This window comes from Sesamum indicum, linkage group LG12 (genome assembly GCF_000512975.1).
Source record: "Sesamum indicum cultivar Zhongzhi No. 13 linkage group LG12, S_indicum_v1.0, whole genome shotgun sequence".
NCBI classification, from domain to species: Eukaryota; Viridiplantae; Streptophyta; class Magnoliopsida; order Lamiales; family Pedaliaceae; genus Sesamum; species Sesamum indicum.
Window position 1 is genome coordinate 1,482,983 of NC_026156.1, and position 24,682 is coordinate 1,507,664.

A 24,682-nucleotide genomic window follows, 5' to 3' on the forward strand; every position below is an offset into this window, starting at 1 on the left:
GTAAATTTTCCCTCTGGTGGCATAATCTATAGCAGCAGAACTGATTCTTTTGTCACATCTGCTTTCAGAGGATGGAACTGGCTAATCTTTTTGTTTCAGTCTGTAGTATATGCATGAACAGAGACAAGAAGGGGAAGAGGAAGAGGTTTTAGTCTAATATTTGTCCTTATGTAAATACTCTTTTTTTTTTTTCTATCTTTTGAGGGAATGGGATATTGTTAGATAACTCTCTCTTCTCATTCTTTATCACTCCTGTGGCCAATTGGCTTCCAGGTTATTATTACCAGAGGAGTCATTTATCAAATATGATATGATGTTGGCATTTAATAATTGTGATTTTGCAGTTGAGCATACAAGCTGAAATCCCCCTTTCCTGTATTCTATGGCTTTTTGGTGTTTATTGGAAATATTGCCATCAGGCATTTTTTGTTGAACTCTAGTGTCGTTTTCCCTTGCAAGTTGGTCGTAGTGAAACTGCGTAGGGCAATTACCTTGTACTTGTTCTTCCTATGCTACAAGCATACATGAAACGTCGTTATCTGTAACTATGAATGGTTGCATTCTGCTGCTTTGACTTTGGAATAGTATTATTATTTGATGCTTGGCTGTGATGTTTACTCAGCAATTGGCTACGGCCCTATGTCTATTTGTTGTCGTCTCTGCTCTTATGTACCATTACATTTAGCCTCTCCTTGACCACAATGTAATGTGGTTTCTGTTAAAAACCCTACGGTTCCAGCTCCTTAAATCATAGGGTGGTTGGGTGGTTCACTCCAATATTCTATCCCCTATAGCGGCACTCCCTCCGTTGTCGGTGAGCTACCGCATGATTGATTGAGAGTGTAGGTCAGACATGAACACTGCAGTCGTCCGTCTTACGAATCAGTCAACTAATGATGAATACAAATATTAAACAAGACGTCATTGCTTGCATCCCAGTTGACATGCTTCCTTTAACCCCTTGTAATAATCCTCCTCTCTCTTTAGCTGTTTTAGAAAAACAAGAACACCTGAAAATTATTAAATTCCGTCCCTCCCCGTGCCCAGATTACGGAGTTGGAGTGGCATTGCAAGTTGTTGAACAGGCTGTACCCAATACCCCAACCTAATATTCCAATTTCAATTCCAAAAAAAAAAAAAGGAATAATTATTATAATAGTTGTTGAGTAATATTCTTGAAGATACGATTCATTTATTTATAAATAAATAAAAAAAATAATGGGAGGAAAGATGAAGCGCAAAGGCAATTGTAATGGGTTGCAGTTACAACTGTAGCCATCTTAAATTTTGTCCGTTGCTGTGCTTTTCATTCCATCACTTGGCGCTCTGTTTGGCTGCGACTAACAAGTTGGGGTTTCAAGTATATGCTCTTTCTGCACTCCCCAAACACGGAGTTACAAAGGAAATAAATAATAATTTTAAATTTTATTTATATTTATATATATTTGTGTTCCCATCTGTTTTTCTTTATTTGGAGTTATTAATAATAATAATAACATTAACGGCTCCTCGCCTTGCGGCTGTATGTATGTATGTGTATTACACTATTTACTACTATTCCGCTGCATATACACACAAACGCACACCCACTATATATATATATATATATTGTCTGTTTATATACGGACGACTGAACCTCTCTCCTTTCTCTTTCTCTCTGTATATTTCACGCCTCAATTCATCTTTTCGGCTGGGTGATATCTCTTCCTCAGGATTCATGTCGGTATGTGATCGAATTCTTAATCATTTTTGCTTGATTTTTTTTTATTCCTATTGGATGGATTTGAGTCGATTTATTTGACTCTTTTTTTTTTTTTTCCTGTTTCCTTTGGCGTGTGTCAGAAGAATGATTTTCATTTCGTCTCGAGTTTCATGTGTCTCGATTGTTCTGATCGATCCGCTTTGGTTGTTTGGGGCTAGGTTTTTTTATGGTGAGCTGAAATTGAATTTGTGTTTATGTGAAATTCGTTAATCGCTGTTGGGATTGGATGCTCGATGTTCTATAATAATTGATTTTTTGTTCTATAAGCCTTTCGTGTCAATGTTCAAGCAAATTTAAGGAACTCCTCTATCGTAATAGATTCAGTTTTGCATTTCCTGTCCGTGAAGGAAAGATAAAATTTCAAGCATTTTCTTAAAAAAAAAAAATATTCTGCTGAAACTATTGCTATTTTTGTCTATTTTCTTTCACTTGAGAATTTTAAGCGTATTCAGTCTGATCAATACATTTGCTGATATTTCTATATTCACTTTTTGGTATCATAATTGTATTTTCCATGTGAAAATTAGGAAAAAAGAACTGTCCTTGCTTTGTTATCCGTAAATATACAAATTCCTTATCCATGAGTTCAGGTTTGCTCTTATTTATGATATTGGGTGCCCTTTGGTGGCTAATTGACAGGAAATACGTTGCTCCTCAATGCAAACTAAATTTACTACGAAAGATTGGACAGTGATATTCTCTATTGGATTTTTCAATATTTTATTGTTCTTTTTGTGTCAGTGTATCTAGTCTATATTTGGAACATTGCCATTAATTACAATATTATATTTCACACAGTGTATTTAGTTTCTCTATCTGGAACACTGCGATGAAATATCCTTTGCCTTACATGATATGGAACTTTTCCCTTGGACATCTTTCTTCTCATTTAATGCAAGGTGGAAGATAGAAACTGGTGGTGATTAAATGATTATGGTTGTCTGGTGATGATTCCATTGAGGTCTAGAATTAGATTTAGTTTGTAATGGCTGCTGGACTGTTACTTGTTAGAGTACTAGTTAATATATCTGGACAAGATATTGTTTTCAACCTAATATGTATGTGGTTGGTTCTATGTGTAATTCTTTTCTGTTTGTATATGTTACCTTATTTGCAGGTACCATTTTATGTAATATTTGAGTTATGCAGAATAAGCTATATTTGCTGAGAAAACTTTTCCTCGGGCACATGGGGCTCATTCATCTCAGTCCTACTTCAAGACACGATTAAAATAAATTAAGTGTCTGATTGTTGTTTTAACTGGACTTAATTCTTTTCTTATAACTCTGGCATGCAGTTCTATACATACTCTGCAGTGACTATAAAAATTTCAAATTTTATAAATGTCATAATAATTTATTAGGCAAATCTGCCCTGTCCTCATTTACAACTCCAGCTCCAAGGGATGCACAACTTTCATAGTCACCTTCTGCTTTGGCAAATTAACAAGCTTAAATAAATTAATATTTCGGTTTGTTTCGAGCTCATTTTTTCATTGCTTAATCATATTATACATCAGACACCCAGGTGGTTTTGCTTACATGTGAAACCATTCATCTGATTTGACCATTGCATTTGATCAGTTCTAAAAGCGCTTTGTCATGCAAACTTGTTTGGGGTCATCTCGTTTGAATAACTTTTTTCAATTCTTTTAGATCTGAGCTAGAAATGCTAGGCTTCAAAATTTTCATTTATCTTCTAATTAGAGCTGTGTTGTCCTTTTATCTGCTTCATTTTGCAGGAGAAGGGTCGGCCATTGCCAAAGTTTGGTGAATGGGATGTTAATGATCCCGCTTCAGCAGAGGGATTTACTGTAATATTTAACAAGGCCCGGGATGAGAAGAAGACAGGTGGGAAGCCAGATTCTCCAACAAAGGTGGATACAAATAAAAATCATGGGGCAGAACCACTAAAACCTCAGGGTGTAAGTAGTTGTTCAATTAAATATTGCAAATATCAGCCATTCCATCTCTAATTAAAGCTTATCCACTATGTGATGGCATGTCTGTTGGTATTTCTTCAAAAAAATATTACAATTCGCTTTTTTGTGGCTATACCAGTTTTGCTTTTAACTCAGTTTGTGCTTGCTCTAGCTATATTTGTTTGGTATGACTTTCCATGGTTAGAACTATGTTAGTATCTAAAGATATATATATGTGAGATTATTGATTGCATCTTGATGTCCAAATATTCTCTTTGGAATGCCACTGTTGCTTTAAATAATGTCCCTTCAATATCACATTATGCTGTTCAGAAAGAGGTGATTATTTGGTTGTCTGGGCAGTAGAAATTTGTTTACAGACTGATATATGGGGGGAGAATGTTACTCTTATCATCTTGCAAGGTTGGAATTTTCTTTTTGGTGAAATAATTACAAGAACTTCTTGCGCCATAGCATTCATAATTTTTTATTTTCAGTAATTTCAAGTGAAATTTTGTTTTTGTATAAGAAACAAAAATAGGTTTGATTTGGTATGTTTTGTGATGTAGTTTTTTACAAAACCACGAGATACAATAAACATGTGTTTGTTCTGTAATTATGTTTAGATTATGATGCTTTGTAATAGTTTCTTTTGTATGAAAATATGTTTTATTTTGTAATAATTTTTCTTTATGAAAAGAATTAATAAAATGCCTTTTTTGAAATTTATGGTGAAATAGCACTAAGAAAGGCCCAACCAAATATGATTTTAGGATTTAAAATGAATTGAAAACGACCCTTTGCTCCTTTCATGAACCTCCCCCCTCCTTGTTATGATTTTAGCTGGTCTTAACTGTCTAAAACTGATGCTTTGCAGAAAAAATGGTTCTGCTGCATGCAGAATCCAAGTGCAGAATCTTGACGAGGTTTATGTGTAAGATATATAGGAGTGCATATTTATAAAGGCCCCAAGAAAATTCTCTAAATCAGCGCTGCATGTAGCGGCATCCATTTTATGTTGTAAAATCGCGTTTGTGTTGTGGGCTAGGAATATGGTAAACTTGATAAACATTCTGTACCGTTGTTTTGTGGAACATGATGAAGCCAGCTTTATGTTTGATGCTTTTGCTATTTTGTGACCTGTAAAGCATTTGTATCCCCTGGTAATCACCATTTCGATCACATTTCTCTCTCTCTCTCTCTCTCTCTCTCTCTCTCACACACACACACACACACACACACACACACACACACACATGGTAATCACCATTTCGATCACATCTCTCTCTCTCTCTCTCTCTCTCTCTCTCTCACACACACACACACACACACACACACACACACACACACACGCACACAATTGCAGTTATGTCTTTGTCTAGTGTATTATTGATTGCAATTATCAGTTGTTTGAAGGTTGTAACATTACACATTAACCGGAGACAGGAAAGTTAAAATTTGAACAGAACCATAGTTGTATTAGTCTTGATATTGCAGAACGACTTGGATTTATAATTTAACGACCGTAAACCAGGCATCAGGAAGTCTCATTGCGAACATACACATCCAAGAAAATGCTCGCTATACATACAACTAACCTTTTTATACCCAGAAATTAAACTTAAAAAGAAAAAAGCAACATAACTGATTTCTTAAAAAGGATTTATAATATAATTATCAAAAGAGAAAAAGACAAGAGAAGCTAACTGTATCAAAGATACATGCACATATGTGATTGTATCAAGGTTCATCTTTCAGGTAATGAGGACTTCAACAAAAACACTAAACTCTAGATGCTCCTAGCTTTCTCTCAAATAAACGGCGCAAAATGTAGACTTGCAAGCCGCTTGCCAAAATCAGAGCAGCCGATTCAAATAATGCCTTGTGAATTGCTCCTCTGCTCATTTTCTCGTTCACTGGAATTCAATCAAACAACAATCACGATACACAAGCTAGGTAAAAAATATAAGATACCATCATGTTTTTGGTGCACTTGTTGCATTCATTTGAATACAGACATGGAATGTATGCATCAAGTTCACAGCTTTTCACACAGTCGGGCTAAAGAAAGACAACTATCACAATGAACAAGCAAATGAGTATAAATTGGTAAATGATGTCGAGAAGATGGTCTCAATTTGAAAATGACAAGTTGCGTAGTTACCTATCGCCTGACGATCAGTCTGAGCCTCCAGCCAATGTTGCTCGAACTGAATATTGTATAAAGCTTCCTCTAATTTCCCAATATGCTCAAAAAGAGGTTTAAAATGCTCTGCGTATGCCAAACAAAGAATAAATTCCAATTAAATATTCTGAATGGTTCATCCCAAATAAAATTAAAGGAAAATTCAGAGATACACACCATCTTTAGCATGCTCATCATGATATAAGAAATGGCCAGCATGAACATCAAAGTCTAAAGTTTCGTGATAGGGGGACTTATTAGTGAAACAAAACCGGTAAACTCCTTGTTGGTAGGCCACAAACTCGTGCTTGTCACTTGTCTTGTCACGAATATCATGGATCTGTTCACCATTTGGTCCCTTCACCTGATATTTTTGTAATGCTCAACTGGTCAATCTGATCATTTTTTACAACGTAACTGGAGATACAAGTTAGAACACTGAGACGCACATCATTTTCATCCAAAATCGGGACTATTAACATCAGAAAATATTTCTCTCTAGGACTGACAATGTATTCTAACATGCTGCATCAGGGGGTAACTGCGGCTTATTTTGATCATAAACAGCCTGGTGGCCTTCTAGTCCCAATGATTAAGGCTAACCACATAAAAAAGTAGACTTAAATGTTTCTGAAAACCTTATCATAGCAAAATGTAGGAAAATATGATGGTGTTTACCCCACATCATTTTCAGAGTCATTTTTTGTTCAGAACAAAAGGCACCGTAGTTCGCTCTGGTAAAGGGACTGACAAAACCCTCATCCCACCAATCAAACATCACCAAGTGACTACCATTGGCATGAGAAACAATGAAAAGCAGAATATCGAAATAAAGGGGAAGATTGACCACATAATTAATTACCAAATGGAAATGTCGTTAACTTGAAAAGGAAATTTCAGACCTCTGTTTCTAACAAAGGATTAGAGGTACTCATAAAAAACAAAGGAATTAAAGGAATAACAGAATTAATCAAGAGAACTTTACCACAAGGTCAACACCATCGTCACTGTAATGCCATGACCCTTCAGACTTAATCACCACAAAAGAGAAATGGACGGTGTTGCCATATTCCACCTTGTGGGAGAAGCACTCCTCTCTATCTATCACAAATCTAATACCAAAAGCCCCTCCAAAGCTGCTTAAGACTACTATCACAGCTAGCGCTGTCACTGAAAGCCTCATCTGCATCCCAATTTCAAAACTTCATCAATTTTGCCAAGGAATGAAAAACGGTGAGGAAATAGATATCCGTCGTACATGATATTTTTTCCTCAAAATCAAATTATATAAGAATATTGCAAACAAAGGAGAGGATAAAAGCTGCTGCTGTTTTTATTGAATCTAACAAATACATCTTACAAGGAAAAAAATGCTTAATATACAATATCTCAACACCCCATCCTCCAAATTCTAACTTAAGAGCTCAGAAACAAAAGCATAACTTTAAATTGGAAAATCACTCAGTCAGCCAAGAGCTAATTTAATCAACCAAACAACAGCACTCATTCATGGCTTTAATCCCAAATTGTCAAATGCGAAACAAATGGGCATTAATCCTCCCAAAACTGCATCAAGACACAATTAAACTTCTTAGGAATAATTTATCCGTAAAAGAAAAAGGAACTGTTCAAAGAGCAGGTCAAATTAGACTTTCGCCCGACCTGACAACAAAACTAAGAGCCTATTCAGCCAAACCCACCAAGATTCAAATAAGGAAAACACACCCAAAAAATAAAAAAAAAAGTCAGGCGCTGGAAAGTACAATAAGAATTCTCCAGGGTAGGGCAGAAAACTCTAATTGACTAGAGAGGAAAACCCGAAATCCTTAACCCCAATCTACTCATAAAACAGCGAATAAATTTGATTGTTCCCGTATAGATTCATTGAAACTAAAATCTGAGATTATAGCTAAAACATATCCGCAGATAAACAAGGAAAAACAAAGCGAAAAACGAAATCCGAGAGAGAATTACGCGATAAAACATGGAGAAAGGTGAGAAGGAAGCAGACCTTGTTCTTACTGCTTTGATCGTAGATTCGTAGTCCGTCGCGAGTTTTTCGAGCGAGACTGTCAAAAAGGGCGAAGTCCTTGTGACATGGCTTCCCAAGAATCAGCCAGTAAGAAATTGCCACATCGACAACGAATTATTGTCTATTCCTTACATTTTATTATTTTCTTTTCGTGTCTAATTTACATATTTAAAAAAAAATACAATAATATAATATACAATCTGATAGTTTTGCGTGATATTAAGTTACATATTTTTAATATAAGTGTATAAAATATTATTGTATAAATGTCGGTTAAGAAAATTATATAAATATAAATAAATAATACACATATATTTTTCTAATTTTTATTGTTTCACTATGAAATAAATATCATTAAATATTATACTGTGTATACCGATTATATAAGTTGCTCCTACGAATATTAGATTGAGAATATGAATTTTAAAATAAATTTATCTCCAGTTTCAATCTTATATGTTAAAAAAATGAAACACTTTAGTATTATTCTTTGACACAACCCCAAAGTACTGTATCTCAACCTAACTCCCAAGAATAAAATACTTAATTCATTGAGAACAAGCCCTAAAACACCCATCCACACACACATCATAACAACGGACTATTATCCAATATCCATCTCAGTCAATCCCTTTTATAATTTTATAAAGTTAACCCTTAGTCTGAGTTTGTTTCACCTTCAGACTCTGGCATTTTGGGAACCAAACTCACACTTGTTTTAAGGTTGTAACATTACTTGTCAAGCGGAGACAAGAAAATTAAAATTTCAATGCATAATAAGATATGAACATCAGTTACAAGTATTTCTAACACCCATAGTCAAATAGGACGGATATTTTGATGACCCAAAACCAGGACAGCAGCAAGTCTCATTGCAAAGATTCACTATCAACCAAAATGTTTGCTATAAATACAACTAACTTATTTGTACCCAAAAGTTAAAATAGAAAGAAAAAAGGCAACACAACTAACTTCTTAAACAGGATTTGTAATAATATCAAGAGAGAGAGAGAGATGGAAAAATGAAAGCTAATTGAGTATCAAAAACACCTACTCATATGTGATGATGTCTAGGTTCGACTTTCTGATTAGGTAATGAGGAACTGTCCAGTAAAACATTAAACTCTAGATGCCCCAAGCTTTCTCTCAAATAAATGACGCAAAATGTAGACTTGCAAGCCGCTGGCTAAAATCAGAGCAGCCGATTCAAACAACGCTTTTTGAATTGCTCCTTTGCTCATTTTCTCATTCACTGAAATCAATCAAACAACAGTCACCATACACAAGTTAAGTAAAAACTATAAAAGACCATCATGTTGTTGATGCACTATTGCATTTATTTGAATGAACAGATAAAGATAAAGCCATGTATGGTCTAGCGCACAGCATTTGACACAGAAAGGCAACTATCACAATGAACATGCAAATGAGTATAAATTGGTGAGTGATGTCGAAAAGATTGGTCTCAATCCGAAAATAATGAGTTGCCCAATTACCATTTGCCTGACGATCAGTCTGAGCCGCTAGCCAATGCTGCTCGAACTGAACATTGTATAAAGCTTCCTCTAACTTCCCGATATGCTCAAAAAGAGGTTTAAAATGCTCTGTGTGTGTCAACCCAATAATACATTTGATTGAATATTCGGAACAGTACAACCCAAACAATATTAAAGGAAAAATTTAGAGACACACCATCTTTAGCATGTTCATCATGGTATAAGAAATGTCCAGCATGCACGTCAAAGTCAACAGTTTCATGATAGGGGGACTTGTTAGTGAAACAAAACCGGTAAATTCCTTGGTGGTAAGCCACAAAGTCGTGCTTGTCACTTATCTTATCCCGAACGTCATGGATCTGTTCACCATTGGGTCCCTTCACCTGATATTTTTGTAATGTTCAACAGGTTAATCTAATTATTTTTTACATCATAAATGGAGATACAAAATAAAACATCTGGAAGCAAAACATTTTCATCCAAAATCTGGACTCTTAACATCAGAAAATATTTCTTTCTAGAACTACATAATGTACTCTAACATGCCGCATCATGGGGTAACGGTGGTCTTATTTGATCATGAACACTTTGGTAGCTGGGAGCTACTAAGCTAATCTTACCAACATACCTTTTGCAAGAGCTATGTGATGTTTCCTCGTTGCATCAGAATGCGGATATATACCTAATGATTAAGGTAACCACATTCAAAAATGGACTTAAATGTTTGTGAAAACCTTATGATAGCAAAAGGTAGGAAAATTTGGTGTTAACCCCACATCCTTTTTCTCCGTCAAAATATTGTTCTGAGCAAAAACCACCATAATTCACTCAAGTGAAGGGCCTGATAAAACCCTCATCCCCCCAGTCAAACATCAACAAGTTACTACCATGTTTAAGGCATGAGAACAAAGAAATGCAGAATATCAAAACAAAAGAGAAGATTGACCACATAATTAATTACTAAACAAAAACATCATTAGCTGAAATGAAGAAGAAAATTTCAGAACTCTGCTTCTAACAAAGGAGTAACAGGAGTAAGAGAATTGAACAAGAGAATTTTACCACAAGGTCAACACCATCTTCACTGTAATGCCATGACCCTTCAGACTTAATCACTACAAAAGAGAAATGGACGGTGTTGCCATATTCCACCTTGTGAGAGAAGCACTCCTCTCTATTTATCACAAATCTAATCCCAGAAGCCCCTCCAAAGCTGCTTAAGATTACCATCACAGCTACCGCTGTTACTGAAAGCCTCATCTGTATCCAATCACAAATTCACAAATTTTGCAAGGGAAAAAAGAATGGTAAGGAAAAAGATATCTGTGGCACACGGATATTTTTTGCCTTAAAATCAGATTATACAAGAGAACGCAAAGAAATTTGGGAATAAACATAGCCGGAGTGTTTATTCAATTTAACAAACTAAAAATCCACTAGAAAACACACAAACACACACACAAAATATATAGTGCAGCATTTTATGTTATTGCTTAGTTTCTCCAAATCCTAACTTGAAAACGTAGAAACAAAAGCATAACCTTAAGTTGGAAACAACTCAGTCAACCAAGAGCTAATTTAATCAACTAAACAATAGCATATTTTCATGGCTTTAACCCCATATCGTCAAATGCAATACAAAATTTACAAATGGCCACGCCTTAATCGTCCCAAAAATGAAGTAAAGCACAATCAAACTTCTTAGGGATAATTTTAGACTTAAAAGAGAAAGGAACAGTTCAAAAGTCAGATGAAACTCGCTTCTCGCCCGACTTCACAACACAATTAAGAGCCTTTTTTCAGCCCAACCCAACAATATTCATATAAGGAAGGCGCTGGAAAACACATTAACACTTCTCCAGAGTGGGGCAGAAAACTCTAATTGACTAGGGGTGAAAACCCGAAATCCTTAAACCCCAATCTACTCATAAAACCGGGATTAAATTTGATTGTCCCGTATGGATTCCTTGAAACTAAAAGCTATGATTATAGCTAAATACAAACAAGGAAAAACAAACGAAAGCGAAATCAGAAAGGCAATCATGCTAATAAAACATTAAAACATCGAAAAAGTGGAGAACGAAGCAACCTTCCTGTTAGTGCTCTGATCGTAGTTCCACGTGAGTTTTTCGAGCGAGACAGTGGCAGAAAGGTGGCTACCTTGAAAATCTATCAATAGTCCATCGGAAGCGGGACGGTTACAATGATATGGCTTCAAAAGATTCAGCTACTAATAAACGGACACGTGGGCAACTAATTATTTTCTTTTCTTCTCCTTGTTTTTTATAACAATTAAAAAAAAAAAAACAAAGGTTATATATACAATAATTAATATGATGCACATATTAATTAAAGTTGATCTGATATTTTTGCCTCGTGTATGTCAATTGTCAAATATATAAATACATTAAGTTATATATTTTTAATACAAACATTAATGATAATACGAAAGGAAAAAATGCAAACAACCTCTATAATATTGCAAATGAGTAAATTATCCCTTATAAAAAAAATAGTAATTTATTTCGCTGTGTTTTTTAAAATGCAGCAACTTATCCTATTGTGTTTTTTAAAATAAAGCAATTTAATAAGATAGGAGGGTAAATTGTTTCATTTTAACTAACACAAGAGGGTCAATTGCTTCTTTTTTTTTTTTCTAGTTGATAATTTCCATATTTGAAATATTATAGAGGATAAATTGTATCCAACCCTACAAATATATATATACATGTTAAAAAAAATACACAAATATATTTATATATTTTATACAGTTTTCATCATCAAATATATATAATGATATTATATCCTATTTGTGAATCTTTCGTTGTAAATACAAATAGTACCTCTAGTAGTATAAAAAAGAACACTATTGAGGTTATGATATTTATTTTAGAATAAATTAGAAGGGGCACCTCTCAATGTTGGTCGTAATTATAAATATTCTTCTTGTTTAAAAATTACAAATATTTTTTGAAATTAACGGTCGTTTAACAAATATTACTTTCTACAACAGGCTATTACAAGACTTGTATTTGTTAAACGGTTGAATAATAAAGGTATTTATAATTATGACAAATATCAAGGAATGCAGTTTTGCATGTACCACCCAAGCCAATGCCAATATTGGGCAATAAAGCAGTTCCTTCCCTCAAATCCAAATTGTTGCATCTCAAACATGAGAGAAACCATTCAAATTTACTAAATTGTAGACAAGTAAGCTCATTCTAGCTTCAATGAGACTACAAACAACCATTGTTTTTGGTCCAGGACATGTAGTTAAAACATGGCAAGTTTAAGCCATTCATGAATCCCAGAACAAAACCTTGCTGTCTAGTAAACAGAAACCAAGCATGCGATGGATGCTATCACAATCGACTTGAACGTAACTGAGGACGGTATGCTACCCTTGTCGCTTCGGAAGAAGAGGCCTTCATACACTGGCAAATTCAGCATAGCTATTATCCCACAAATAGTCAATTGAGCTACCAACTTCTCAAGCGTCTGCGGTGCTGAAAAGAGAGCTTTCTTGATTCCCCATCCTAAGCTGAAGAGGTTCAGCAATGCAACCGTTGCGATGATCACTAACATGATAGAAGAGCTCCCAAAATCGATTAGTCCCTTCCTGTACCTCTTCCGTGCTTCGTCGTCCACTACTTTTGCTGTGACTGCAAATGCTGTCTGGGAGAGGCCTAATTGCGTGATGATGGTGTCTATGAAGGCAAAGAAATAGGCAGTCGTTCGTCTGATCAGAACCATTCTTTGCAAGTTCCACCATCCCCTCAATGTATTACCGATTACTAGGTCTTCAACCAGGGTGTAAGCTGTTTTTGCAGCAAAGACATATGCGAAAGGTATGAACCATAAGCTGGACACCTGGAATGTATAGACAGATAGTTCTTGTGTTAGATGAGGAACGTAACATAAGCAATCGGTCCTGCTTATGTACGATTACATGCATCAACTGAGAAAAGGGGAAAGCGGAGGTACTTTTATCAACCTGAGGGAATAAGGGAATGTCGCGGAGCAAAGAAAGAGCAGGAACGACAACGTAGCAAAGAGTGGGGAGCGAAACCGGAGCCCAGAGAAGGTAGATACTGTATCCCATCTGGGCACCTAAGCTTATTTTTCGATGGCCGTAGATGAAGGGGCAGTACTTGGAAAAGAATACCTGAAACATGCCCTCAGACCATCTCTTGTACTGAATAAGCGATATGTCTAAGGTTGTCGGACAGACACCCTGAAAGGCGTACTTGCTTGGATTGTAATAAACAGGTTTCCATCCCCTGCACTGGATTGCTAATCCTGTGACTATGTCCTCCACCGGACATCCGTAAACCAGGCCCATCTGCATATGTTAAATCATAATCACTGGTACATAAAAGCACAAGCATTTGCAAAGACATATGATGCTTGTTAGTAAGAGAGCAAACCTCCTTTCCCCATTGAGTGCCCTTCTCATAGCTACAGTTTGCTAAAGTCCTTGAGGCTTCCTCCAATTCTTTAACAGATCTGCCCTCTTTGTTGTCTATGACACTGTGGCATTCAATTTTATGACTACCAGAGTACTTCTTTCCAGATAGGCTTTCCCTCCTGTGAAAACATCCAGTACCGACGTATAGAGCTCCGCCAAAACCATCCAAACCACAAAGCTCAATCTAAAGTAAGAGCAAAGATTAGTTCACCAATTTGTCAACAAATATTTGAGACTTAGCACTCAAAATATGTACATAGAAATGATAACAGAAGAAATACTTGATTAGTTGCTAGGTTTAGATTTGCATAAACATCATTCTTGACGGTGTTATTATAGTTCTGAGGATATTGCACGTAGGATATCTGTTGCCCTTGCTTTTCGTCTAGAAAGAAGCACAGAGCATCCCGTATTGCGTCCCCATCGTTTGAGTACATATCACAGTCCACATTGAGAATGATTGGCGCATTGCTGATTTCTGCTGACACTCTTATCTGCAAATCGGAAACAAACAGTGTGATGTCTCAAACTACTGAAGATGATGAACATGAGCTTAACTCAATATTTACTTTCTGTTGATAATGTTGAGTTTTCATGTGAATATTACTAGAAACAGAAACATCTACAGAAAAGCTTGATTACCAATGAATTCATTGATCCAGCCTTGAAGTTATGAGGCCATCCAGGTCTCTTTTCTCGGGACAAGTACACCAGTGTCGGCAACCTGTTTCCCTCAATATCAATTGCCTCAGGATTCCGTCCATCTATCAGAATCTGAAACAAAACAGGGAACTTGTTCTTAGTTTCTCTTCACCATTGGCAGCTGAAGGGAGAAAAACTAAAAGTGATTTTTGCAATTATACAGTGAAGAACACCTGAACGATCGAGTGATGATCCTGCTTTGTGACCTTAGAATTCCACTCTGAGAAACCTTTGTGTTGATCCCTGATGTCTTCAGGAATGCAGCCCTTTCCTGCTGCTGAATCTATTCGGCTTTTCATATCTTCATACCGTTCCTAAAACACACACACAACAAGAGAGAGGAAGAAAGTAGTTCAAAACTCTCATCCATGCATCCCTTTACATTTTTGTCAAGTTAACCGTTACTCTGAGTTAGATTCACCTTGACACTAGTCCAATCTAGGACGAAACCGGATTCATCTACGCTGGTGTTCTGACAAGAAAAATACACTTCAGGGGACCTCGGCTCCACATTGTATTTCTTGCAGAAGGGTATCCAATACTTTGAAAATCTAGAGGCCTCAAAGAGAGCATAGAACGTTAGCTCCGAACCCCCATCATCGGATAAGTAAACGCTGATCTTTTCGGAAGGATAATTGTACGCCATGACCGACAATACAGTGCTTATAACCAGCAATGGTGGCTCCAATATAGGATCTGCTGTGCAGACAAAAACGTCAACTCCCGGCAACTTCTTCTCCTCATATCTGCAATAAAAAGTGAAAGTTCACTTACTAAAAAAGCAAGTTGCTACCTGGTTCAGTTAAAAAACAAAAATAAAAGACAATATCCTCAGCACAGATTCATTAATGCTCATCATGCAGGCAGCAGACTGATGGCGACATAAAACCGTTAGATCATAGATTATAACAACGGGAGCGCTGAGTGCAAAACAAGCTCTCTCACCTGCGAACTACGGTTTATATATACCTGGTAGAGAGCCTATCTTTGAATGGATAGCGATAGACGACACGCCATCGGCCAGACTGAGTGATGATCCAATACAGACCAAACAAGACCTCAGCAAAGAACATAGCAGCCCAAGCATGTTTTCCAGGTTGTCCAGCTCTTGGAATGTGAATCAATCTGTATGACCATATCAAGACTATCCCACATAGTATTGTCAAACAGAAGAGTTTATGGACTGCTCCACCTCTTGCTGCTCTTGTGTCAAACAAAGGAAGAACAGCTTCATCTCCTTTCTTTGCACTCATTCTCTCACTCTCTCTTTCTCTCTGTCTATGGTGCACACAAAATGTACAGCAAATCCTGCATTAATAGAAAAATTAAAAAATAGGGTAGATATTATTGACACACCAGCCTACGTCAATATATTCAAACACCCTATATTTTCTATGAAATTTTGTGGTATTCCTATTTAAAAATTATATGGGAGATCAAAGCGGACAAGTTACGGAGTCACGACCAAGGCGGCTTACTAATTAGTTCTTCTAGGGTACATGGGTAAATTTGTGACATTAACATCCACTGGAGATAAGTAATCATGCAAGTGTAGGTGACGTGGATGCGAGTATGGCCAATGAGAGATCAGATATTTATTAGTCATTTCTCTTGGGGGACAAGTGAAATAAAGGAGACAAGACAATACGACGATTCTGATTATCTCGTAGATTTTTGCGACTGCGACGATTTTTTTCCTTAAAATATTGTAATTGTTAATTATTAGTAAGATCAAAATAAAACTCATGGTAATTAAGATGAGGTGATGAAGTGAAATCAATCAGGTTATTTCAAAGTGATGGTTTCAATAGTTTTCCAACTTTTATCTGTTTTTCCAAGTCATGAGTCGCCTACCGTTTGAAAAAATCTTGATTGGTTAATTTAACTTTTTTAAGTAAAATAATAAATAATATAATTATATTTCAAAAATATAATGTGAATATGTGTGGTAGGTATCAAGATTGAAAATTAGTGATGTTAGAATTATGAAAGAATTAATGCGACAAATTAATGAAAAGATTGAAAATTTTGATGTCGCACTACAATAAATGAAGTATTTATTGTGGGATACACATAGCAGTACAAATGATGACTTTTTGTTAGAAAGAGACACTTATAAGTTGCTATGGTAGCTCATGTTTAGGGTGGGCTTCAGCTCTTACCCGAAGTCTACTTCGAATAATATTTATAAGTATATATAATTATTTAAAATTTTAATTTTTATTTAATTCATATAATTATGAAATAAATAATATTTTTAATATATATATTTGATTACTAAACATTTATAATAATAATCTTTTTTTTTTAAATTAAAAAAATTTAATCAAATTAGTCGGGTTGGATAGTGGCGGGTAATTGGGTTATGTCCAAAACTTTCACAATATGGAGAGTGAGAGTGAGAGAGTGGTGTCACAGTTCCAACTTGAAAGAAACCAATCAGACAACATAAAAAAGTCAGACAATGTTCCGTAGTGTTCTTGGCATGTGGGACTGGGGATATTTTTTGGGTGATGAATGATTGATGAATTAGAGTGTATCTTGACAGCCATCCATCTTTGAATAATCAATTATTACTTACTCCTATTAAATTAAATTGATATTGGGTTTATGATTTGCTTCCAGGTTCTTGATATAATATGGTTTATTTAATATTAAGATTTGTGGAATGACATTTTTGCCCATACTACTGATTCATTTTCACCATATACTTCAAGATTCATATAATCTTATGTATATGAGAGCTCTAAGGACTATGGGTTTCTGACAATTTATCTTGACCACATGTTGAGTGCTTTTATGGATTCTGACATGCTCGTGGGGATTGAGTCTCATGATATGTTGTAATAAGTTAAATATCAGATGAATTCCAATAAATGTTGGGTATTGAAAAAGTGAGCAAGATTGGATTTGTTGGGAAGTGTTCGTTTAAGAACATCTCATAATTAAGTTAGTGAGATGTGGGATTGGTGGGAAAGATGAACTATTTTATTAACAATGGCGTCTTTTTGTCCAAGATGGTTCTGAGGTATTTAATAGGGATAGATGTGATCTACGCGTCCTAATCTCAATCTTTCATGTGTTGAGTGATTGATAAATGTGGTTCCAACTTAGATCTGATAATATTTAATCGGAATAAAATAAAAAAATGCGTGGATCCTTCTCCTGTTTAGGGATTTTACAACTTATTTAGGAAGGGGTATTTTTGTCTTTTTCATATCTTTTTTGCTTGATCCTGTCAAAGTTATTTTTAGGGGTAATAACATTCACACCCCCTAATTTATGGTCTATTTATACAAATCACCAACCCCTTTTAGATAACTACACACACTCACTAGAAACGTCGACATCATCTGCATAGAACTATTTTTTTATTTTTTAAATTACACATACACTCCAGAAAACATTAACAACATTACTATCTTTGTTTTTTCATTATTAAGGGTCATTTCTGTAATTATACAAAAATAAAAATAATATATATAAACAAAACATAACTCAAAAATGTCAATATAATTATCCCTCATTTTTATATTCAATTATGCTGATGATGTCTTAAAAACTTTCTTACTCCGGATCAATTTAACTACCAATGAATCTTTATAAACGATCAAAAAAGCACGAAAATTTTTCTTTTTTTTTCCCATAATTATCGTTCTAGCTACTTGGATATAAGTATAATTTGGGCCAAAGGCCCACTGCTTTCCTTTTATCTATACATATGGAATACTTCATCTTAGGAGGCCCGGCCCATATTAACTTTCAAAAAGATGCTTCCTCGTTACATGAATATGCCGACGACCCTGAAGAGCCCCATCGGGCCAGGCCCATGTAAAGTAAGCCCACATACTCACTCACAAGTCCACATGTTCAGCATTTTTATCAGATCAACGGCCCAAGTGTGGAGGTAGGTAAGAGCAGGACACCAACACCCCTACATATCAATATTTTATTTATTTAATACTCCCCTCATTTATTTATTTTTAATACTCTTCTTATATTTAATAAAATTATATAATTTTTAGATGAAAGTCTGAAATCGTCAATTTTTTTGTTGTTTTTTTTTTTTTAAAATAAAAGATTATGAAATAATGGTCAATATGGATGGAAAGTTTTAAGAAATTGTAAAAGAATATCCATTTAGTTCATAAAAAAATTTAAATTTTTTTTAAAAAATAAAATTATAACTATTTGACAATCGTTAGAATCAGATAAGTATGAATAATGTTCCAAATAACAATTAAATATTTATAATTATATCAAATTTTAAGAAAACTGATTGTAATTAACTCTATTGGTTTGAATAGTAAAATTATTTATAAGTCTCAATTAGATTTACGTGACCAATTTGGTTGCTACTGCATTAGGCTAAGCATTGGCAACTGGCAAATCTCATGAGAGACGGCCGGGAGGCTTGGTTTAGGTGGAAAGGGCAGAAAAGATGTGGTGTGAAGCTCTAATTGTGATACCAAATCATCAATTTATATAAAGAATATGATAAAGACAGACTCTTCTTCTCCTTAATTATTAGGTAAACCATGACCCCTCCAAAAATATTACACAACCTGAATAATATAGTGGTAGATTGAAGGAGGAGTTTAATGGAAAAAATTACTCTTCACACACAATGTTTTCTATGTCTGGTATTATTAGAGTGAATAATGAATGGTCAAATCATTAATAATAAAATTGATTTAATTTTTTTTTATAGTAATACTGAGAGCTTTATGAGGTGGTAAGATGTGCATTTATTGTGTGTCTTATATATAAAAAAGTATTTTTTTTTTTACCTTTGTAAATAAATGAATATTATGAATAAATACATCATTGAATATCATTTCGCACAACAAAAAGAAAAATCCAAATGGATTTAACTAATAATCACACCATACTAGAAGAAACTAGTTGATTTTGTTGAAGTTTTAAGTTATGTATTGGGTCGTGAATCAGACCTTTTAAATACTTTCTCGTGACATACTATTATAAGAAAATTTTACTATTAATTTTTAAATAATAAAAATATATTTATAGTTATGGTGAATTTCAAAAAACTTGATTGTTAATTCACCCTTTACTTTGACATAGTGTATAAATAATATGGATAACCTAATCTTTGAAAATGAAAAGAAAACAAAAGATGCAGCTATCTACTTAAGAAAGAATCTAACAGTGGATCCACTCATACCTGGCCCAATTACAATGAAGCAAATTAAGCAAAGAATTTGGAGGCAACCCCACAAGAACAAAGAGAAAAAGGAATCCCACTTGAATATTGTACACTAAGCAAAGTCTGTGTGCAAGAAGAGCTTTCTTTGTCTTTGTTTGTAGCTCTCGTGATCAAACAGCAAAAGGCCAATTAGTTCAATTAAATTCGGTAAAATATAATCCAAAAAACCCATCTCCATCAACTATGTTTTTGCACCTTTTTCCGCTCAGTCAGCGTTTGGCCGGTGCTCTTTGCTGACCTGGTACTCCTCTGATTTGCTCGTGTGATATTTAACCCTCATAAAAGGCAAGAAATTTTCAAAACTCTGTGTTCTCTTCTCTCCGACCTGTTGAAATTTGTGTACAAGTTCTTCGATGGGTTTCTTCTTGTTTTATCCATCCCAACAGTGAGCTCAACTTTCGAAAAATACTGTTGTTTCCTTGCTTGCCCTTGTGTTCTTTTTGTTTTTCTTTGTGGCTGGAAATTCTGTGAGGTGATTTTCTTGAGGGGGGGCTCTGGAGGTTCAGAGTTTTGGAGTTTTCTCGGTGGTGGGTTTCGCGTGGCTTGCAGATTCTGATAGAAAGATTTTTGACTTTTTGGAGACTGTTGAGAGGTTGTTGAAGTTGATCGAGATTTCTCACTGCCCATCGATTTTTTACTGCCGCGGAAAGACCCTTTTCGGGATTTGAGTGTTTTGATGATTTCTAGGGTTTACGGTGACCTTTTGTCTGCTGGCTCCCTCTCTCATATGATTTGGGTTTTTGAGTGAGTTATTATTAGCTTTGTACCTTTTACTCCTTTTCTTGCTTTATTGCATTTTGCTTTACCTTCTCATATACAGTATATTTTTCTTTTTAGTTTTTTGGATTAACTGATAATTTCTGTTTATTTGAACTCAGGTTCAAGACAACAATTTTTCAGTGAGATATTCGGGATTGAAGTTGTTTACTTAAGCATAAATTTGAGGTAATTTTTGGTCCTTGGGCTTCACTGATTTTAGTTCTGGTTTGTTGTGATGTTTTCCCTTGTCTGATTATGCCTCGCCAAAGAGATTTCTGTTCAATCTCCCGCTGATATTTTCATCTTCTCCATTTAATGGCAAAATTTACTTGCTTGAATTGTCAATGGAATTATAACCTGACCACTATAAATCTCTGGTGGTATAGTATGTGTTTTCTTTCCCTGGAATCAGTAATGTCAGATATAGGGAGATGTCTAGAGGTTCTTGTGTGATATATGTCATACATGTTTTCCATTTTTATTACCTTTCTGAAAGCAAGCACCTGTTTTTCATCAAAAAGCATCTGACACTGCCGTCGGTATGAGGATTTCACAATGATAAAACTTTTAAATATTGGATTATCTGGGAAGACAGACTTAAGAAATGAATGATGGTGGAGCAATGGAGCTGATCAATCAACGGTGTCATTTTTCACCGCTCTGTATGGAAAATGCACTTTCGGAGATCTATCTTTTACAATCCAGTGCTCTTTTACCCATTAGAATTGAATCACTGTGTTAGAGTCGCAAAATGCCCGGATTATGCTCTCATTCTCTAATCAGAGAAGATGTTGAGTGGCATTTAGTATTCACTTTACCTTTGAATGCTTTCCGCAGCATCTGAGTTATTGTGAGATTTGAGTTCCTAATAAGTGGATCTATTCTGCAATATATGTAAAAATATTTTTGCAAAAGATGTCAATTGCATCAATGCCTTGGCCTTTGCTTATGTAATGTCAGGTTTATTCGTTTCATCATACCTGGTGGCGCAAGCTTCTCCAGAAACAAGCAGTTAGGTTTCATAAATTTTGCACACTCTTACTAAGATGGTCATATATGTCTCGGGATACTGTTATCTTTTACTGAAGCAACCACCTCTTTTTCTTCAGTTTAGCCTTCTGTTGTCGTTTTAGTTCAATATGTCTTTCTTTTGCTGTTTGTTGCATGTAAGAGCTGGGAAAGAAAAATTGAGCAATTATGGTGGCAAAAGATTATCAGAAAACTAAAGGATCGACCAAAGCTGAGGTGGGGGAAATCGACACCAGCGCACCATTTCAGTCTGTCAAAGATGCTGTCAGCTTATTTGGTGAAGGAGCTTTTTCAGGGGAAAAACCTGCCATTAGGAAGCCAAAACCACATTCTGCAGAAGTATGTTGATTCTAGTTTCTTTATCCTTCCTTGGTGTCATTACTCATAACTTGATGTGGGTTGGCTTGCGTCAATTTGCAATTTTAAGAACAGTGGTGGATTAATTACCTTAATACACTCCTGAAGCTTGGGATTAATATGGGAGTTCTGTACTTTATATATGCTTTAGCGCCTGGAGAAATATTGACCACATGCTATAGTATATTATGTGAAGAGTTGAATCTTTTTTAAATATTTAAGGAGAAGAGGAATGTTTTGTCATATATAGAAAATGTGATCATATGTTTATAGAGGTTTGTGTTATGGGCCTTCACTCAGGTTAGAACACCAACAGTTCACTCATTTTTCTTTTTCTCAAAAACACGGCTTCAAGAGAACACATACTAAATCAGTATGACCAAGCATGTGATGGTTGTTTCGTGTTTCTGAATACATAAAACTTGTCATATAAGATAAACAAGTCTTCTAACCTCATGATGCAAACAATTCAGCATGGATGGTGAATAGCTACATTTGGCATTAATTAGCTGTTGCGATGAATAGGCAATTATTTTATTTAATCTGTCCTTGTTGTTTTCCTTGTAGCGAGTGCTGGCAAAAGAGACACAGCTTCACTTGGCCCAGAAGGAGTTGAATAAGTTGAAGGAACAACTGAAAAGTGCTGAGACCACTAAAGATCAGGCTCTTTTAGAGCTTGAAAGAGCTAAACGGACTGTTGAGGATCTGACCCGGAAGCTTAAAATTGTTAATGAATCCAAGGATACGGCAATTAGGGTTACAGAAGTGGCTAAGCATCAGGCAGTGCAGTTTGCCGAAACGAACAATGATTGTTTTAAAGGAGCTAATGCGTCTTCAAATAAGGATCTTGAAACTGCAAGAACTCAGTATACGGCTGCAGTTGCTGAACTTGATGTGGCAAAGCAGGAGCTAAGGAAACTTCGTCAGGAATATGATGCATATGTGGAAGCAAAAGAGATAGCTGCAAAGCAAGCAGCTGAAGCTGAGAATGCTGCGAAAGTGAACATGGGAAGAGTTGATGAGCTATCCAAGGAAATAGCAAGTGTACAGGACTCTTTTCAGCAAGTGAAGCTTGCAAGTCTACAAGCAAAGGAAGAGGAAACAAAGATCTGTGCTGACAAGGACAAACAGAAACAATTATACAAAGAGAGACTTGAAGAATCAGTTAAACGGTTGCTTGCTTTGAAGAAAAATATTGATCCTGAGCTCATAAAAAATTTGGAGATTCAACTTAGTCAAACCTTGTCGGAAAGTGAAGCTCTAAGAAATGAGATGGATAATGCGAGATCTGCTGATCTTGATTCTGTTAAGACTGTTACTATGGAATTGGATGGTGCTAAAGAATCACTAAATAAAGTGGCAGAAGAGGAGAGCTCACTGAGAAGCCAGGTGGAGACCCTTAAGGTGGAGCTGGATACCATTAAAAAGGAGCATTCTGAATTAAAGGAGAAGGAAGCAGAGACCGAATCAATTGCAGGTATTCTGCATGTGAAGCTCCGGAAAGCTAAGTCTGAGCTTGAAGCAGCACTTGCTGAAGAAGCTAAAGTCAGAGGCGCTTCTGATGAAATGATTGCTTCCATCCACCAGCTAGCTTCAGAGAGTGAAAATGCAAAGCATGAAGCTCAAGAGATGAAGGAGAAAGCTGAAGAGCTTCAAAGAGAAGCAGAAGCCACAAGAATTGAGCTGGAAGAAGTAGAAGAGAAACTCAGAGTTGCGATAGATGAGAATGAAGAAGCCAAGGCAGCTGAGGCTAGGGCCCTTGATCAAATAAAGATGCTGTCAGAGAAAACTGATGCTGCACGTGCCTCAACTTCAGAACCTGGAGCCCAGATTACAATGTCGAGGGACGAGTATGAAGCCCTGAGCCGAAAGGCTGAAGAATCTGAAAAATTAGCAGATATGAAAGTTGCAGCTGCAATGGCTCAAGCGGAAGCTGTGAATGCCAGTGAAAATGAGGCCCTCAAGAGACTGGAGGCTACCCTGAAGGAGATAGAGGACATGAAATCTGCAACTCAAGCGGCCCTTAAGAAAGCGGAGATGGCTGAGGCAGCCAAGAAGGCAGTTGAGGGAGAACTTAGAAGATGGCGTGAAAGGGAACAAAAGAAGGCAGCAGAAGCAGCAACCCGCATTCTTGCAGAAACAGAGAAGAAGTCATTTGAATCATCTCCCCATCATTACCAAATCCAAAAGCCAAGGCCTCAAGAGAAAGTGATTGAAGCAAGAAAGCTGGAAAAAGCGAAGACATCCATCAACAAGAAAGTACTGATGCCTAGTCTGAGCAGTGTGTTTAATAAGAAGAAAAACAAAGTCGAGGGTGGTTCTCCTTCGTACTTGCCTGGTGAGAAGCCTGTTTGGTGAGTGTGATTATCAAATTTTTGTGCAGTATAATTAAGATCGAGAGAAACTGGTTCTGTACATTTGAGACCACCGGATATTCATTAGCAAAGTCGGGTGATACTGACTGCTTAACAGACTTGGGTAATTATTTGAAACTTTGGTGGTGTATCGACGATGTAAATGGCTGCTAGCGAGAAAAATGTAGAGAGCCACTGGTGTTACAGTGAAGACGGCTGCAATAATAATTTTCTGTGCTCAGGTTTGCCTGGGGTGAAACTTTTTACATTTGCTTGTTTAGTTCTGTGTTTTGAGAATTGATCTTAACATGAACGTGTTAAGTTTGAAGTGAACTTGTTAAAATGGTGGTTGCATTTGTTACAGTCTAATTCAACTACCAAACATGT

General features: G+C 35.9%; 4 protein-coding genes across 5 annotated transcripts; 2 read left to right on the forward strand and 2 right to left on the reverse strand.

Moving 5' to 3' along the window:
• LOC105174976 (RPM1-interacting protein 4) lies at nucleotides 1,566-4,867 on the forward strand. The gene is made up of 3 exons (XM_011097259.2): nucleotides 1,566-1,723; nucleotides 3,504-3,686; nucleotides 4,561-4,867. The coding sequence occupies exons 1-3, from the start codon at nucleotides 1,718-1,720 to the stop codon at nucleotides 4,603-4,605; spliced, it is 234 nt and encodes a 77-aa protein (XP_011095561.1). The 5' UTR covers nucleotides 1,566-1,717; the 3' UTR covers nucleotides 4,606-4,867.
• Nucleotides 5,249-15,907, reverse strand: LOC105174978 (cellulose synthase-like protein E6). The gene is made up of 12 exons (XM_011097262.2): nucleotides 15,539-15,907; nucleotides 14,991-15,315; nucleotides 14,743-14,883; nucleotides 14,510-14,641; nucleotides 14,149-14,361; nucleotides 13,827-14,051; nucleotides 13,394-13,741; nucleotides 12,779-13,269; nucleotides 6,854-7,070; nucleotides 6,046-6,232; nucleotides 5,848-5,955; nucleotides 5,249-5,599 (listed from the first exon to the last, which is right to left on the reverse strand). Exons 1-12 carry the CDS (start codon nucleotides 15,820-15,822, stop codon nucleotides 5,466-5,468), a joined length of 2,805 nt encoding a protein of 934 aa, XP_011095564.1. The 5' UTR covers nucleotides 15,823-15,907; the 3' UTR covers nucleotides 5,249-5,465.
• LOC105174977 (transmembrane emp24 domain-containing protein p24beta2) lies at nucleotides 8,702-11,580 on the reverse strand. The gene is made up of 5 exons (XM_011097260.2): nucleotides 11,486-11,580; nucleotides 10,459-10,656; nucleotides 9,593-9,779; nucleotides 9,397-9,504; nucleotides 8,702-9,152 (listed from the first exon to the last, which is right to left on the reverse strand). Exons 2-5 carry the CDS (start codon nucleotides 10,654-10,656, stop codon nucleotides 9,019-9,021), a joined length of 627 nt encoding a protein of 208 aa, XP_011095562.1. The 5' UTR covers nucleotides 11,486-11,580; the 3' UTR covers nucleotides 8,702-9,018.
• Nucleotides 19,828-24,561, forward strand: LOC105174979 (WEB family protein At5g55860). Of its 2 annotated transcripts, XM_011097264.2 has the most exons (5): nucleotides 19,828-20,540; nucleotides 20,675-20,741; nucleotides 21,516-21,566; nucleotides 21,727-21,923; nucleotides 22,509-24,561. In XM_011097264.2, exons 4-5 carry the CDS (start codon nucleotides 21,753-21,755, stop codon nucleotides 24,297-24,299), a joined length of 1,962 nt encoding a protein of 653 aa, XP_011095566.1. In that variant the 5' UTR covers nucleotides 19,828-20,540; nucleotides 20,675-20,741; nucleotides 21,516-21,566; nucleotides 21,727-21,752; the 3' UTR covers nucleotides 24,300-24,561. The 2 variants fall into 2 exon arrangements, with proteins under 2 accessions (XP_011095566.1, XP_011095565.1); XM_011097263.2 differs by lacking the exon at nucleotides 21,516-21,566.